Source organism: Myotis brandtii, unplaced genomic scaffold (assembly GCF_000412655.1).
Source record: "Myotis brandtii unplaced genomic scaffold, ASM41265v1 scaffold18, whole genome shotgun sequence".
Classification (NCBI taxonomy): Eukaryota; Metazoa; Chordata; class Mammalia; order Chiroptera; family Vespertilionidae; genus Myotis; species Myotis brandtii.
In genome coordinates, this window is record NW_005356674.1 from 12696889 (window position 1) to 12714824 (window position 17936).

Sequence of the window (17936 nt, forward strand, 5' to 3'; positions counted from 1 at the left end):
CATTTTCACCACCCCAAAAGGAAATTTTGTACCTATTAGCAGTTCTTCCCCATTCTTCCCTCACTCTTAGTCCCTGGCATCCACTCATCAACTTTTCTGTCTCTGTGGATTTGCTATTTCTGGACATTTATATAAGTGGAATCATACAGTTTAGGGTCCTTTGTGACTGGCTTCTTTCACTTAGAATATTTTTTCAAAGTTCACCCATGTTGTAGCATGTGGATACTGTGCTTCAGTCCTTTATGTGGCTGAAGACTATTATGTGGATATATCATATTTGGTATATTCATTCATCAGTTAGTAGACATTTGAATTGTTTTCTCTTTTTGGCTGTATGAATAATGTTGCTGTGAACATTTTGTGTATATATTTTATATGTTTTCATTTCTCTTCTCAGTATATTTTCAGTGAATGAAAGTTTTGTTAATTCCCAAAGCTCTTTTGTAAATGACCAATTTGTTCATTTTATATTAGCATTACTTGTTCTACTTTGAGGCTCATTTCCTCTCTGTTTTCGAGGCACCTTGTTAATAGTTTTCCCATAACTAAATAAATGCTTTTTGCTTCTTTAAATTAGGATCTAAAATGTCCACTGAGGCCCAAAGAGTTGATGACAGTCCCAGCACTAGTGGAGGAAGTTCTGATGGAGACCAGCGTGAAAGTGTTCAGCAGGAACCAGAAAGAGAACAAGTTCAGCCCAAGAAAAAGGAGGGGAAACTATCCAGCAAAACAGCTGCTAAATTGTCAACTAGTGCTAAAAGGTACCTTAGTTGTTGTAACCTTTAACTTTTAGTATCAATTTATTGTCTTAACTTCTATCTTTCAGTTGCATTTTATCATTTTTATTTTGGGTGTGGACCATGAAGTTCATGATTTTTCTTCTTAAAGATTATTTCTTTTACATGGTTTTAGTTGTAGGCAAGGTCAACTTCTTGGTATTTAAAGTCAGTGAAATAGCATGGCAAATTAATAAATACATATTCATAGTGTGTTTGTGTGTGTTTATGTAGGTGAGCATATACAGAAAAATACATGTAAAAGTGTGATGGTTTGCTTTGTAGTTACTTGACCATAAATATTTTATTCTGTTCAGTAATACAGAGTAGAGAGTAGGAACCTATTAAAGTAGTTACTGAATGATTATATGTTTTCTACTACTCCCTGTTCATAAAGTGGGAAATGCCAGAGTATACAACAAAAGCACTTTGGTTTTATTAAGTTAGGCAGTGGGTCAGTCTTGATAAAGATTTTCTTTTTCTCTAGAAAATAGATATATCTGGAAGGTAGATATTTGAATGATTCTCTATTGCCACATCAATTGCTTATGATCATTGGCATGTCAATGGACTCAGCAGATGGAATCTGCTTTCATATTGTTAAAATATTGAATATCTCTTGGAAAACAGCTTAAAGGAGAATTAAATTTAGTAGAGTTCTGATCCTGTGATTTAATATTCTTGTTTTGTTTTAATACATTTTCATATTAAAAAGGAAGTATATATAAAAACAGTCTGTAAATTTTAAGCAGTCTAAAAATACTGAATGGTAGCTTCATATTTTATTGGAGAGTATGGATTAGGGGGAGCTCCTTTCCCAAAGATCAAAAACCATTATGGTCTAATAGGCCTTGTTTCCCTCTGGCCTAGTCAATCCTCAGGATTGGGAAGACCCTTCTCAGGTCCCCTGGTGGGACATGACTTTTTAGGGAGAGAAGTTGGCGTGATGGTGAGTGGTCAGCATTCCATGGACTAGGGAGGTCAGTTTCCCCTTCCCAGAAGTGTGTTGCTGATTCCTAACCTCTGTTGAAGGAGTTGTGTGAAAGTCAGACTTGAACTTTAAACCTCTATACTAGAACTTGCTAGTGCAGGGGAAAGTGTTCAGTTTATTTTACTTTATTTTTTAAATATATTTTATTGACGTTTTTTACAGTGAGGAAGGGAGAGGGATAGAGAGTTAGAAACATCGATGAGAGAAAAACATCGATCAGCTGCCTCCTGCACACCTCCTACTGGGGATGTGCCCACAACCAAGGTACATGCCCTTGACCGGAATCGAACCTGGGACCTTTCAGTCCGCAGGCCAACGCTCTATCCACTGAGCCAAATCGGTTAGGGCATCATTGATGTTTCTCTCTCTCTCTCTCCTTCTCCCTTCCTCTCTGAAACCAATAAAGAAATATATTTTAAAAATAAATAAAATCCCTTTTTAAAAAAAGAAGAAGAAGAAGCCCTGTGTTTGTAAAACCAATAAAAAGCCTGGTTTTCCCATCTCTCTTTCAGGAACACGCACGCTCACGGCAGCCATTATAATCCCATCATGCAGCAGCCCGCGCTCTTGACTGGTCATGTGACCCTCCCAGCAGCCCAGCCCTTAAATGTGGGCGTGGCCCACGTGATGCGGCAGCAGCCAACCAGCACCACCTCCTCCCGGAAGAGCAAGCATCCTAAGGCTGGAAGAGCCACATTCAAGGGGCCAAAGAGCCGCGTGTGGCTCTCGAGCCGCAGTTTGCCGACCATTGCGTTAGGGCACGTTCAGTTTATTTTTGCTATCACACCACAAGTCCAGAGAGCTTCAGTTGGCTGATCCTACCCCTCTGCTACTTGGCCATAACACAAAATGACCTGCACCTGGGAAATAGGGGGTGGAATTAGGATGGATTAGAAAGGTGGGAGTGGAGAAAATATGAAAATGAGATGAAAGAAAGGAGTTTGGGGGTGGGTGGGTAAGAGGTATTCAGGTACAGATTGTGGCCCTCTGTAAGTGAGGAGACTTTATTCCAGTCCTCAGCTTCCAGTGAGGTTTTCACAGGGCCTCCTCAGCTTGTCAGGAAAGGGAGAGAGAGGATGGGCTGGCCAGGTCTGTGGGCTGTAGGATCTGGAGACGGCTTCTGCCAGGTCTGTGCTCTGCTTGCCCAGGACTGCTAGTCAGCAAAGACTCCTGTCTGTGTTCATGAGGCCCTGCCTTTTCCCTTGGCTGGCAGCACCACCGTAAAATACCTCAAAAATCGTATTTCTTGGGTGATGTGGCAAATACCAAGTTCTGCTTATGAAAGAGAGTAAACTGTAAAATGTGTGAAAGTGAAGATTATGTGAGATTTTTCAAGTACATGGGTCATCTTTTACTTCATTTTATTACAGTATGTACAAAGTGGAGATTATATAAACCTAGTTTTTCTCCCCCTACCCTTTAAATAGGGGATAAAATGGTGTGTGTGTATATCTGATTGTCATGTACTAGAAATTGGTATTTTTGCATTGGTGAAAGTAAGAAGTATAATTATTTTTATCCTCACCAGAGGATATGTTTATTGATTTTAGAGAGAGGAAGGGAGAGAATGAGAGAGAGGAAGAAAAAGAGAAAGATCCATGTGAAAGAGAAACATAGATCAAACATAGATCGGTTGTCTCCCATAAACTCCCCGACCAGAAGTTGATGTTTCTATCTCTCTCTCTCCCCCTCTGAAATCAATAGAAAAAAAAATGTTTTTTTTTAAATCAGTGGTCTTTTAGAATCACAGATACAGTTGACCCTTCAACAACATGGGTTTGAACTCTGTAAAATGTTGTTTTTTTTTAAATCAGTGGTCTCTTAGAATCACAGATATATAGTACAGTTGACCCTTCAACAACATGGGTTTGAACTCTGTGAGTCCACTTATATGTAGATTTTCTTTTTCAATAAATACCTGTATTGTTTTTGTTCCACAGTTGGAACAAAAGATGTAGAAGGCCAATTGTATGCATCGATCTATGCCATTTTATACAGAGGCTTGAGCATGTATGCATTTTGATATAAGAGAGGTGGTTCTGGAACCAATCTCTTGTGATACCAAGGGAGGTTAGTTAAGTTTTGGGGGGAGTCAAAAGTTACACATGGATTTTCGACTGTGAGGTGGTTGGTGCCCCCAACCCCAGTGTTGTTCAGAGATCACCTGTATATACAGTAGTTTCCTCTTGTTTGCGGTTTCTCTTCCTGCAGTTTCAGTTACCTGAAGTCAACCACAGTCTGAAAATAGTAATTGGAAAATTTCAGAAATAATTCACAAGTTTTAAGTTGCACGTTGTTCTGAGTAGTATAATGAAATCTGACTCCCATTTGGGACTTTATCATCCTTTTGTCTATCTGTTCTTTGGTCACTTAGTAGCCATCTAGGTTATCAGATAGACTGTTGTGGTATCCCAGTGCTTGTGTTCAAATTACCCTTATTTTTCTTAATAATGGCTTTACAGTGCAAGAGTAGTGATGCTGGCAATTCTGATATGCCAAAGATAAGCCATAAAGTGTTACTGTAAGTGAAAAAGTGAAAATTTTCAACTTAAGAAAAAAATCATATGCTGAAGTTGTTAAGATCTGTGGTAAGAACTATTCTTCTACCTATGAAATTGCCTAAATTAAACTTTATCATAGGTATATATGTATAGGGAAAAAACTTAGTACATCTATGGTTCTGTACTATCTGAAGTTTCAGGCATCCATCCACTGGGGATCTTGGACAGTAGACCCTGTGGATAATGGGGGGTGTCTACTGTGTCACCATTCAGGATTAAACTCGAGGCTTATTATTTGCAATGGCTCCATGTTTTCTAGGTTAATTCAGATGCTACTATGAGATTTAAAGATTTTTAGTAATTAGTTGCATGATTTTCTTCTTGAGAATAAGTTCATTTTGGAAGCTTTGACCAGTTGATTCAATTGGTCAGAATAGGGGTTCTCAAATAACTGAGGAATGCAGTCTGTAGGGGAATATAGAAATTCATCTAGGTGGGAAGGGTGTTTTTTTTTTTGTTTGTTTTTCTAAAGTAACTGCCAAGAAAACACCTTTGTAAAAATCCCCATGTCCACATAGTCATGTTCTACTTGGCCCTGAATGAGTTATTGAAATTTTTTTTAACCTAAAACATGTGACTATATATACACTGCTTAATTTTTCTGAACTACTAATCCATTATGTTGATGTTAAAATGAGTGCTTCATATTGTCTCCATTTTGTATAATCTATATATATAAAAGGCTAAGCAACCGTCTGACTGGCCAGTAGGTATGACACCACTGACCACCAGGGGGCAGACGCTCAGTGCAGGAGCTGCTGACCCACCCCAGAACCAGAGAGGAGGGAGCCCAATTCCTTGTAGGGCCCGCAGGATTCCACCTTCGGCAGTGGGTTATGGTGTTGCTGGGGCACTGTCGGCCCTGAATCTGCTTTACTGCACACTTGCATTTGCATTCCACACCCTGTATGACAGCAACTTTGCAGAGTGCCCTCTCACACTCTGGGATCCCTTGGGGGATGTCAGAGAGCCATTTTCGGCCTGATCCCCGGAGGCCAGGCCAAGGGACCCCACCTGCCAGAGGGTCCCCGCTCACTCCGAAGATGCCCTTCGAGCTGGCAGCGCCTGGCCGGGGAAGGACCTCAGGAGGTTGGCTCCAGGGCATGTCCAGCCCATCTTGCCCACTCCCGCCCGGCTGGCCACCTTCTAATGATTTTCCTTTCAATGTGCATGAATCTGTGCACCAGGCCACTAGTATTGTTACCATATTCTTCAATTAAGTCTCAGTGAATCAAGATTGTTATTCCCCTGCCACTATCCCCTCCTCCTTCTTTTTAGCAATGACAGCCACAAGCAGTACTTTTATCATACCTGGAGCAGTTTAGGTTTTAGGTGAAATCTTAGATACTGAAATGTAGTCTATATTTTGCTTCTGACTTTTTTCAGAAACTATGTGCAGTTGCCAAATTCTGTATCATAATACAGAATTGGCACTGCCAGGTAGAAATGGGAAATTTAGGCAATTGTCCAGTTGATTTATGTCTAAAGAAATAATTTTGTTTTAAAAGTTCTGTTAAGAGAGAGGTCTTTTTGTTTGTTTGATTTAGCAAGATAATTACCTTTCATCTTAGCAGCTACAATAACTAGCCTTAGTTTCTTTATCTGTTAAATGGGGACTGATAAACCAGTAATACTTAGAGAATTCTGTGAGATTAATTCACTTTTAATGGTCTAAGGTCATCATTTGAAAGGTACACTGTGAGTGTGAATTATTGATACTTTTTCATTTTTCCTCACTCTAAGGGACAGTGCCTGAAATAGCTACCTTCTCTACCCCGCATGTCAAGACTGAGAAACTTAATATATACTATGATCACAACTTTTGAGATAGAATTGAATTGCTGTCATTGAAAACAGCAGGACATCTTGCAACTGTTTAAATAGCAATTCTTAGTATAATCTTTTTTGTTAAGAGAAATACAACCATTTTTAGGTATAATGTATTAACTCATTGCTCAGAGTTGTCAAGTTTATCAGTAAATTGCTTTTTGTATTGAATAATTAGACTTGGAATTATAGAGTCTGGAGAGGTTCAAGTTCCAAAATAGAATTCTATGGCAGAAAATTATGATATATCAGTTTTTCTAAACTAAAAGGGACAATGTAAGTATAAAGCAAGATGAGTTATTTGAAAATTCCCAAAGAAGTTCTTTTATGTTACAAATAGTTTCCTTTGACATGCTCTTTTGAATGCCTATTCTTTTGTTCCTCTTAGTTTAAAAACAATTTGTAACAGTAATTCATGTTTCTGGTAACAAATTAAATATTACAGAGACATTTTTAATGGAAAGCAACAGTTTTCTGTCCAAACAGCCTTCTATCCTAATTTTATTTCCTTGAAGCAAACTCTTTTTGGCTGTCTCTGGGTGTAATTCTTCTGTTAGTTTTCTGCAGAACTCTAAATAATATACTTATATCTATCTGTTGAATTGTTAACATGAATAATACCTTTTGACTCCTTGCTATGAAATTTGAGGATGTAGCTTGTTTACCTATTCCTCCTTTCTTTATACTCCTCCCAGTTAAAGATAATCACTATTTCTTATTCCTTCAAATTTCAACAATATTTCTTGATTTCCTACTTTGGGAATATGAATACCCATTCTCCTTTCCATCTACTCACACCCATCTTCCATCCACTTTTAGCTGGTTTCTACTAGCTACACTTAATTTTACATCTTCAAGGTTAGTCACATTTACATTGTGTAGTGCAATTACTACCCATCTTCTGTGCTTTATCTATAGTTAAAGACCAATAAATTGTCTGAACATTAAACTAATAAAAGGGTAATATGCTAATTAGACTGGGAGACCTTCTGGACTTCCTTCTGGACAAAGCCATAGTGGCAGGGCTGAGGCAGAGGCAGTTAGGGGCGATCAAGCCAGGAGGGGAGGGCAGTTGGGGGCAAGCAGGCCGGCAGGGTGCGCTAGTTGGGGGTGAGCAGGCTGGTGGGTGGGCCAGTTGGGGATGAGCAGGCTGGCGGGGCCGGCATGCGCTAGTTGGGGGTGAGCAGGCTGGTGGGTGGGCCAGTTGGGGATGAGCAGGCTGGCGGGTGGGCCAGTTGGGGGTGAGCAGGCTGGCAGGGGGGAGCAGTTAGGAGTGACCAGGCTGGCAGAGGGGGGAAGTTGGTGGTGACTAGGCCGCGGGGGGGAGGGGGGGCAGTAAGAGGCAACCAGGCCGGTGGGCAGGGGAAGTTAGGGGCGACCAGGCTGGCAGGGAGGGCAGTTTAGGGGTGACTGGGATGGCAGGGGAGGGCAGTTGGGGGCATAGGCCCGATCCCTGTGGGCCTAAACCACAGTCAGACATCCCTTGAGGAGTTCCAGATTGGAGAGGGTGCAGGCTAGGCTGAGGGACACCCCCCCCCAGTGCATGAATTTCGTGCACCTGGCCTCCAGTATCTTTACAACAGTTATCTTGGTAGAACAGAGGACTGAGGTTGCCAAGATTATATTAGGGACAACCCCCCTCCCCAGTGCACGATTTTCATGCACCGGGCCTCTAGTTGTTATATAGTCTTGTGTGTTCTCCTGGATCAGATCTTTGAGATGTCACTCATTTAATTGTGGGCAATCTGTGCTTTATGTGCATGTAAATACATCATAGAATCCATATTAGGAAAAAATCATGTTTTGTTTTTAAAAAAATATTTTGATTGATTTCAGAGTGGAAGGGAGAGGGGGAGAGAGATGGAAACATCATTGATGAGAGAATTATTGATTGGCTGCCTCCTGCATGCCCCTCCCCCCCACCCACTGGGGATGGAGCCCGCAACCCCTGGCATGTGCCCTTAACCAGAATCGAACCTAGAACCCTTCAGTCACCAGGCTGACGCTCTATCCACCGAGCAAAACCAGCCAGGGTGAAAATAATGTTTTAAAAATAAAAGAGATCATGGAATTTGTCCTGGAGAACTTCCTCATTTTATAGGACAGAAAACTGAGGCTGAGAAAGAGAGAGGAAGAGAGAGAGAAAGAGCAGTTTGAGCAGGTGCACCCCCCCTCCCCCGAACTCTTAATTAATGGCATGGCAGAGTTAAAATGAAATTTTTTGACTTTGAATTTATCAGTCTTGCTCTACTTTATAATGCCTTCCCAACATTGAATCACATGGTTTATAGAAGTGAAAATTATATTAGCAGCATGCGATTTCCTTAGGGTGTTGGTGCCAGTCCTCTTGGAGGAGTCACATATATTTTGGTAGCTCCATATTTTTGTCTTGAAAAAGATGTAGAATGAAATTGAGAGTAAATGTTTTTGTTCACATTTTTGTTTTTTAAGGCACTGTAGTCATCTATCATCCCATACACTATCACAGTAATTACCAGACAGCAGGCATCCAGCAGTAGTGAATCTCATAGTTAAAAACCAGGGCAAAGAAGAAGTGCTTTTGAGAATTTTTTTTTTTGTATTTACTTTAATAAAGCCTGCATTTAATAATGCATGAGTAATAGTTGAGAGCTTGCTAAGTATAGCACTGTTATTGTGTATGTATATAGGGGTTAGGTACAGTTAAAAAATCAAAGAAAATAACACAGTTTTTTAAAAAAATTCCCTTTTTTTATTTGCATGAAGTTCATGCAGTGACATTAAAATGAAGATTCACATATTAATAGGATAATTCTAGCAGAAGATTGAATAGTGCCAAACTTGAAAGCCTCACTCAACCTGTTCCAACCTAGGTGCTTCTGAGAGGAATACCATATGTATTTTGATAGTAGTTGCAGGTGTTGAAATGTGATCCTGATAATCATTTCTTCAATTGATTGGATCAACCAGGATGTTATGATTTAGTTTAATCTGATCATCTTTTCAGTCCTATATGGGAATGTTCTAGTACAAATCAGAAGCTGGAATGATCCATATATAATGTGGCATAGGTTTCCAATTTAAACTAGAACATTTGGTTAGTGTTATCAGTTCAGTGGTTTAAGGAAGTTTTAAGTCACAGTGCTGCCTTCCACAGGCTGCATGAAGTGATAGTGGCCAGTCTTGTTACCCTTTTGTAGGTGCATTGTCAAAACTGGTAGAAATTTGTACTTTTTTGTTATACTATATAATAAAGATGTAATATGCAAATGGTCGTTACACCGTGAAGCATAACGACCTACCGAGTAACGACCGGATCACGAATCAGGAGGGTGATTCAAGCGGGCGGCGGAGAGCTACAGGAGGGGACAGGGCAGCAAGCTATTGAGGGGGGGGGGGCAGAGGAAGCTACACGAGGGCAGGGCTGTGGGCAGAGAGCTACTAGAGGGCGGCAGCGAGCTACTGACGCACGGATTCGTGTGCAGGGCTACTAGTTGTATATAATGATTTATACAGTATTATTTCAAATTAAAAACATACAAATGGGAATATTAGTGTAAAAGTATAACATTTTTAATGACATGTTAAGAGAGTGAAGACATTTTAACATAACATTTTTTGTCTTTATTTTAAAGAATTCAGAAGGAACTTGCAGAAATTACGTTGGATCCTCCTCCCAACTGTAGGTAAGTACTTGCGGATTTTTATTTATTCTCTTCTTTTGCAGAAGTTATCATTGAACTGTTGGTCTGATGTGCAACTGTTGTAGTCTTATTAGTAAAAACATTGGGTTTGGATTTAAGTGACTGTGGAAGACAGTGGTGGTTATTATTTCTGTGCATAAATGGAATATTCAGCAAGTATGTCTGTAGTGGTAGAATGGAGTTGCCAAAAAGAGTAATGAAATAACAATAAGATAATGAAATTATAGGGTAACAAATACAATTATCTTTTACTTGAAGAGTTGTTGGGGCCTTAAATGATTTCTTTAATGATAGAATAATAGTGTAACTAAAATATTTGCTGTTTGATAATTATTCAGTTATCTTGTTGAAAATTGATTTTTTAAAGTGGCAAAACATTAAACCGTTCTTCCTGGTGTACATTATTTCTTATAGTCATCAGTTGTGACTAAGTAAGAATGGGTGATTTGAAGCAATGATATTAAATTTAAAACACTCTCTCCTTTCTGACCACATGTCATCAATTTTCCGGTCAGAATTTACTTATAGGAAGTATAAGTACTTGCCTGGAAATGATTAATGATACACAGGTACACAGAGGAAGAGGAGAAAAATAACCTCCAGCTTTACGCTGTATCTTCAGTCTGGTGCAGTAGTTGGAAGATGGCTGTTTGGCTATTTTAAGACATTTCTTTCTGTTTGATCCGAGGTCAGTGTTGGAACCAGGCCAATACAGAGTTTTCATAGTTTAAATTGGTAGTCTTGTGGATTGAAGGTGAGAGGGTAGATTACAGGAAAGTGTTTCCAGTATTGAATGCATTAGAATTTATTGTTTGGTCTGATTTCTGATTTTACTGATCTTACTTTTGTGTGAAAGTAAAGATAGTAACTACAGATATTAATGAAATGGAAAATTTTGCAGATGGATACATTGATAGTTGGCTAGTTGACAGCTATTTTGTGTAGGAAAAATTCTATTAAGGTTTATTATGTTGGTGGTGAATTTAATTTGGTTCTTTACATGAGAGTCGTATACAGTATATAAACTTGTAACAATGTTCACAGAATGTTTCAATCAATAGAACACATTTTTTTGTTAGGTAAAACTATTGAACAATAAGACTTTTTGTCGCATTTAAGACATGTTACATCAAAGCCGTTTCAGATCGGCAGATAATTATTAGGCTTTGGTGGCCAATTCATGTAAATGGATTGCAGAAGAACTCCAGTTTGAATTAAACCTAAAATCCCATTTCTTAGGATAGTATTTGCTTTACTTGTTTGAATCTTTGTTTTTAAATAAGCTGTATTTTACCACGTATATTATTTTTGTAACCTTTTTACAAACAATAGATTTTTGATAGACAACTTATATACTTGCTTAAATTTCAACAACAGATTATTGGCAAAATAAACTACTTTGTTTAAATGAGCTTGTTTAAGGCTTATTTTTGATAAATGAAGTCCACATAAAATATTACGTGATGGTTAGACTGCAACTTTGCTATCAGACATATTATTTTCTAATATATTACTCTAATTTAGCCCTGACTTATTATAGATAATAATTTAACTTTGATTAAACCAACATATTGTAAACATGCCTGAAACTTGTCTGAGGAAAGAAATTACATAATGGTTATTATTTAAATAAAATAATTAAACCATGGTTCTATTTAAAGTAAAAAAGAAAAGTTTATAGTGTCATTTTAAATTTGGAGATTTATTTTTTCATTGAGCCTTTTTAGTTAATGATATCATTACTGGTTACATAAGCTTTTTATAAACAGCATTTTTAAATGTGATGTTATACATAATAAGCTCTTCAAACAGTTTCAGGAAAGATACCTATTTTGTTGTATTTTCACCCTCTCCCAGTTTTATTGAGATATAATTGACATATGTATCATTATATCATTGTACAGGCATACTTTGAAGACATTGTGGTTTCTGTTCCAGACCACCGTAATTAAGGGAGTAACACAATAAAGCAAGTAATAATCTTTTGCTGGTAGAAGGTCTTGCCTTCAATTTGTAAAAGACATGTCTGTGACGCTCAGTAAAATGAAGCACTACTAGTAGTATAAAATGAGGTGTGCCTGTATCTACTTTGATTAATTTGTTTGCTTATGGGACTTTGCAAGGAAATCCACTTAATGGTATGAAGATTGGATACCAATAAGTTTGCTTTAGAAGTGAGGCTGAAGTCTGTGGTGCAGTGGCTTTGGCTCCTTTTATTGATCCAAAGTAGTTGATTAGACGGAATCAAGCAGAGATAAAGATCCTGTCCACCACCTTCATGGATGTGGTGCTCCCCTTTGGCAAGTAAAGGATCCTCTATGCTGTTGCTGATTGGTAAGTGGTGATTAGTTCTACATTCTCTATGTGCTTGTGCTACTTAATACAGGTGTGTTCAGTGTGTTTGTTAAGTGGATTACTGTGGTTTTTGCATTGCTTGGTGTCAAATATTTGATTGTGGTTTATAGTAAATCTGCCTATCTGTATTTCATTGAGAATGTGGTTACTGTCTTCAGAAAGAGAAGTTAGAGCATGCTTTTAGTTTGGTTCATTTTTGGCATAAAGTTTGACAGTGCTTTTGTAGTTGATATTTTAAAAGTTCTGTGCTGACTGCACATCTGTCCTAATGGTTATAATGAATTAATTTCTAGAAGTCTAGTAAATTAAAGCTATCTACCTCATAGAAGAAGTCAACATTCCATTCCTCTCATACTCCCTTTTTGTCTTACATTTCCCAGTAATGCATGCCTCTCAAACCTTTTGGTTGCTTGGGTAGTTAGTGGCAAGCTTGCTATCACAGATAAAGATTATGTGTGAGGAGACATCTGTGGGTTTACCTATTTAGGCAATTGGAGTGGAGGAGGATTTTTATTGATTGTCTCAGTGGCAGAGGGTGGGTGTCGCATTCCACTTAAAGTGTGGTTTAGTATTATTTTCTGGAACCTTAAAAGACTAGAAGAGCCCAGTTTTGTGTGTATGGGACTTCCGAATTTTGGTGCATCTCTTGCATGATGCCCAGTTAAGTAATTCTTGGAATCATATTGCAAGAACTAACTAGCCTGTGTTTAAGTATTGAACTTGTTGTGGATATAAAATCTCCCTGAATTATATCACTCAGTTTAGGTAGATAAGTTTATGTAAGGCAGCGGTTCTCAACCTGTGGGTTGCCAACCTGTGGGTCGCGACCCCTTTGGGGGTCGAACGACCCTTTCACAGGGGTCGCCTAAGACCATCGGAAAACACATCTATAATTACATATTGTTTTTGTGATTAATCACTATGCTTTAATTATGTTCAATTTGTAACAATGAAAATACATCCTGCATATCAGATATTTACATTACGATTCATAACAGTAGCAAAATTACAGTTATGAAGTAGCAACGAAAATAATTTTATGGTTGGGGGTCACCACAATATGAGGAACTGTATTAAAGGGTCGCGGCATTAGGAAGGTTGAGAACCACTGTTTATATATGTGTTTTCCGATGGTCTTAGGCGACCCCTGTGAAAGGGTCGTTGACCCCCAAAGGGGTCGTGACCCACAGGTTGGCGACCCACAGGTTGAGAACCGCTAATGGCATTTTTAGAGGAAGTTATTGTTTAATTCTTTTTCAGGTTTTGAAGAAACCTGACCATTATTTTAAAAAAGTATCCACAAAATACTTTGCTAATAGGTTGAATTATTTCTTTGTATAGGAAACACATGCCTGTACATCTTGCAGTTTTCTTTTATGTTGTCTTTGGGGTAAAAAGGCAACAATATAGTTTTTTATAATAAAGCTGAGTTTGATTATGAGTTTTAAAAAAATTACAATGTAAGAGTTAATGTTTGTAAACCAAACTTTGTGATACACCTAAGACAAAGTTTCTGTTCATCTGTAGAGCCATATGCATAGAAAATTATACATAATTTTGGTGAAATCTGGTTTTATACTTAAGTATTTCCTATAAATAGTGGATATATTTGCTTGGCCTCAGCTCTTATCATGGATAACATAATTGGCCTATAAGATTTGCAGGGGTTCTATTTTGAGGTCTCTGCAGATTCATAAATGTTTTCATATTACCAGCAGAGTTGAAGGTGCTTAGCTGTTGGTTAGCAGTGCTTAGTACCTCAGTGCCTCGCACACCAGCTTAGCTGGATTGAATGGGTAAAATTCATGCTGTACCTTTACAGAGTTCTAACAGGTGGAATTGCTGCCCCTTGTAAATGTTGTATTAGTTTTATGAGCATGGAAATGGGACAGAGATTCTTACTACTGTTTGAAAGTAGAGACTACAGTAAAATGATTGGTTTGGGTTTTGATTTTTTATTTAGTACTTTAGCAAGTAAAAGGAGGAAATACTAAAACAGAGGATGTAGTTCAGTTTTACTAGCAGTTTTCACTTTTTATTGCTATGTTTCAATGATCTACAATTCATTGAACACAGGCTCTGCTTTACTTTTTAGAATAATTGTAATAGCTTTATTGAGATGTAAAGTGTAAAATTCAGTCGCTTTTAGTATATTCACAGAGTTGGGTAACCATCATAATCAATTTTACAATGTATTGATCACCCCAAAAAGATACACCATATCTCTTAGCAGTTACTACTTCCTCATTTCCTCCCAACTATCCCACCACCCAATCCTAGGCAGCCTTCCTCTACTTTCTGTCTCTATGGATTTTCCTATTCTGGACATTTCATTATAAAGGGAATCATACAATATGTGGTCTTTTGTGACTGGCTTCTTTCACAAAGCATAATGTTTTTCAAGGTTCATGCATGTATAACATGCATCAGCGTTTTATTTCTTTTTACTTATATAATATCCTGTTGTGTGAATATACTATATTTATCCATTCATCTGTTGATGGACATTTAGGTTGTTTTCACCCTTTGGCTATTATGAATAATGCTGTGGACATTTTTGTACAGGTTTTGTGTGGACATCAGTTTTCATTTCTATAGGAGTGGCATTGCTGGATCATATAGTACCTTTTGGGGAACTGCCAGATTATATCCCAAAGTGGCTGCACCATCTTCCCTTCCCTTCAAGGGGGAGAGTTTCAATTTTTCCACAGCCTGGGCAGTTTTTATTGTCTATCTTTTTTATGATAGCCATCCTAGTAGGTGTGAAGCAGTATGTCATTGTGGTTTTGATTTGCATTAATTACCATGATGGATAGTAATGATGACTACCATCTTTTCATATTGACCATTTTTATGTCTTCTTTGGAAAAATATTTATTCAGGTCCTTGGTCCATTTTTAAATTGTCTTTTTACTATGGAGTTGTAATTGTTCTTTATTTTTGATACAAGTCCTGTATCAGATATATGATTTACAAATACCTTCTCCTATTTGGTGGCTATATTTTTCACTTTCTTGATAGTGACATTTGAAGCAAAAAAGTTTTACATTTTGATAAAGTCCAGTTAATCTATATATTTTTTCTGTTTTTGCTTGTGTGTTTGGTGTTATTTCTAAGAAACCATTGGTTAATCCAAGACGCTGAAGATTTATGCCTATATTTTTCTTGTGAGTGTTTTTTGTTTAGCTTTTATGTTTTGGTCTCTGATTCATCTTGTATATGTTGTGAGATAGAGGATCAACTTCATTCATTTCCTTGTGGATACCCAATTATCTCAGTACCATTTGCTCAAAAGACCATTTTCCCCATTGAATTTTCTTGACATCCTTGTTGAAAAACGAATGGATCCTAAATGTGAAGTTTTATTTTTGAACTCTCAATTTTATTGCATTGACCTATATGTCTGTCATTATGCCAGTACCACAAAGCCTTTAGCTACAGTACCTGTAGCTTTGTAGTAACTTTTGAATCAGAAACTGTAAATCCTATAACTGATTTACTTTTCATTGTCTTAACAAATTAGTTAAGGTATTCCCAGTATAGAAGAGGTCAGTACCTAACCATTATCTCACCTTACTGTTGGTGAGAGCCATTAAATAGAGGAAAATGTATTTTCCAAATTATAGTAATGAAAATAGTATGTAGGAAGGCTTTGTAGTAACTTTTGAATCAGAAACTGTAAATCCTATAACTGATTTACTTTTCATTGTCTTAACAAATTAGTTAAGGTATTCCCAGTATAGAAGAGGTCAGTACCTAACCATTATCTCACCTTACTGTTGGTGAGAGCCATTAAATAGAGGAAAATGTATTTTCCAAATTATAGTAATGAAAATAGTATGTAGGGAAAATGTGTTTTGAAAACATTTTTCAAAACTATATCAAAGAACAGGAAAGCATTGAGATAGAAATTGGGGACAGTGTCTAAATAGGTTTGATCTCTAGAACAGTGGTCGCCAACCTTTCGGACCTCATGGACCACCAGTCATCCGTGGACCATTGGTTGGCGACTGCTGTTCCAAAGGTTTCCTTAAACCAGCGGTCGCCAACCTTTCGGACCTTATGGACCACCAGTGGTCCGCGGATCACCGGTTGGTGACCGCTGCTCTAGTAAGAGCCACCAGTGCACTAATTGTTTTCCTAATTGGTCATTGTAGTGATATTTATATAGCATTTTGTAGCTTTTCAAGGATTTTTATGTATGATGTCATTTAGTCTTTTTAACCACTCTGGTATGTCTGGGGTTAAGCAACTTGCTCAGGGTTACACAACTAGAAATGGTTGATTTGGATTTAATCCCAGGGTTTTTTAAAAATCTTTCATTCTTTATTTTTTCACATATGTGAGTAGCTAGAGAAATAAACTCAAAATTACATTTGTGGCTATTTGTGATTCAATTAAGAAAAAAGAAAATAAAAAATCACATGCAAGGCGATCTCAAATATTATTTATACTATGTTTAACTTGAATTCTGTGAGACAGTATTTAGCTGGAACCTTTGAAAAGTAACTTTTTTTAGTATAGCGATTTCTATCACACTCCCTAGTGTGTGTGCTTTTTGCATACATATGTTATAATTAGCACTTATCCAGGTAAAGGATTTCTTTATATTTGACAGGTCTTCACTCAGTGTTTGTACATGTCTGCCTTCTTAATGCCATATTGACACTGTTACTCTACCTAATTCTAGGTCATGTTCCCCTACAGTTCACGTTAGTATTTACTGAGGGCTTAATATTAGATCTGTGCTAGGTCAAGTGTAGGCTATCCTGGTATACCAGGCAGGTATCCAGTTGTAGTTCTTAATCCTTAAAGATCTGGTTACAACTAATTGGGATATAAAATATACAGATCCTTAGAGAACCAAGAGTAGGAGAATGATGGTACTATGTATTGATAGAAACTGCCAATATCTATGGCTTCTGCAAATCTTAAAATTGATAATGCTTTCCCTTTTTACATTAGTAGTCCAGAAGCTAATAGCCTTATTTACTTTATAACTTCAGTGATTAACTGCATTTTGTGTAGAATCCTTAACTCTGTTTGTGTTTTATTTTCCTACTTTTCTCCCCCCTTTTATATCTATATCTTCATTTTGTACTTTACACTACATAAAAATTTTAAGCTGCCTTAGAATTTTCTTGGAGCAAGGCAGATTATCTATCTTCTATCTATATATATAAAAGCCTAAGTGACCGTCTGACCATCCAACCAGTACTTATGACACGCACTGACCACCAGGGGGCAGATGCTCAACTCAGGAGCTGCCATGACACGCACTGGCCATTTAAAATGAAACAGCACTGCAGATCTGGTGCTGACAAACCAACATTCGGCTTCTGCCAAGTGGGACACAGGCCCCACCACCACCCCAGAGTGACAGCCCACCAAATCGCAGCCAACGCTGCCAAGACCCCATGGCGCAAAATGTGGCCCACAGCCCAGCCCAGCCCAGAAACAGTGGCTGTGGGTGCAGGGTAATGATGTCACATGGCAACGCCTGGCTTCCTCTCCCTAGCGACTAGCCTCCTTGGAGTTTCTTCAGCCCAGGAACCCGACTTGCTTTATACCCAGATGCAAACATTTTACAGTTTAACCAAATGTCTGAGAAGTGTTTTCCTGTGCCTCATGTCATTTGATCCTCACGGAAGTCCTGGAGTAGGTAGATAGGAGACTGGGTGGAATCCTATTTTCTTTTCATTAGCCGGAAAATGGAGATTTAGAAAGCTTAGAAACTTGACTC

The 17936-nt window shown here is 38.0% G+C and overlaps 1 protein-coding gene across 1 annotated transcript in view; it reads left to right on the plus strand.

The window, feature by feature from the left end:
• The first annotated feature begins 579 nt into the window (after positions 1 to 579).
• LOC102242341 (ubiquitin-conjugating enzyme E2 E2) overlaps positions 580 to 17936 on the plus strand; it is a 240825-nt gene continuing 223468 nt past the window's right edge. The window contains exons 1-2 of the mRNA XM_005863644.2: positions 580 to 761; positions 9770 to 9820. Of these exons, the coding sequence (XP_005863706.1) occupies positions 586 to 761; positions 9770 to 9820 (227 nt within the window). The 5' untranslated portion in view covers positions 580 to 585. The remainder of the gene's footprint in view (positions 762 to 9769; positions 9821 to 17936) is intronic.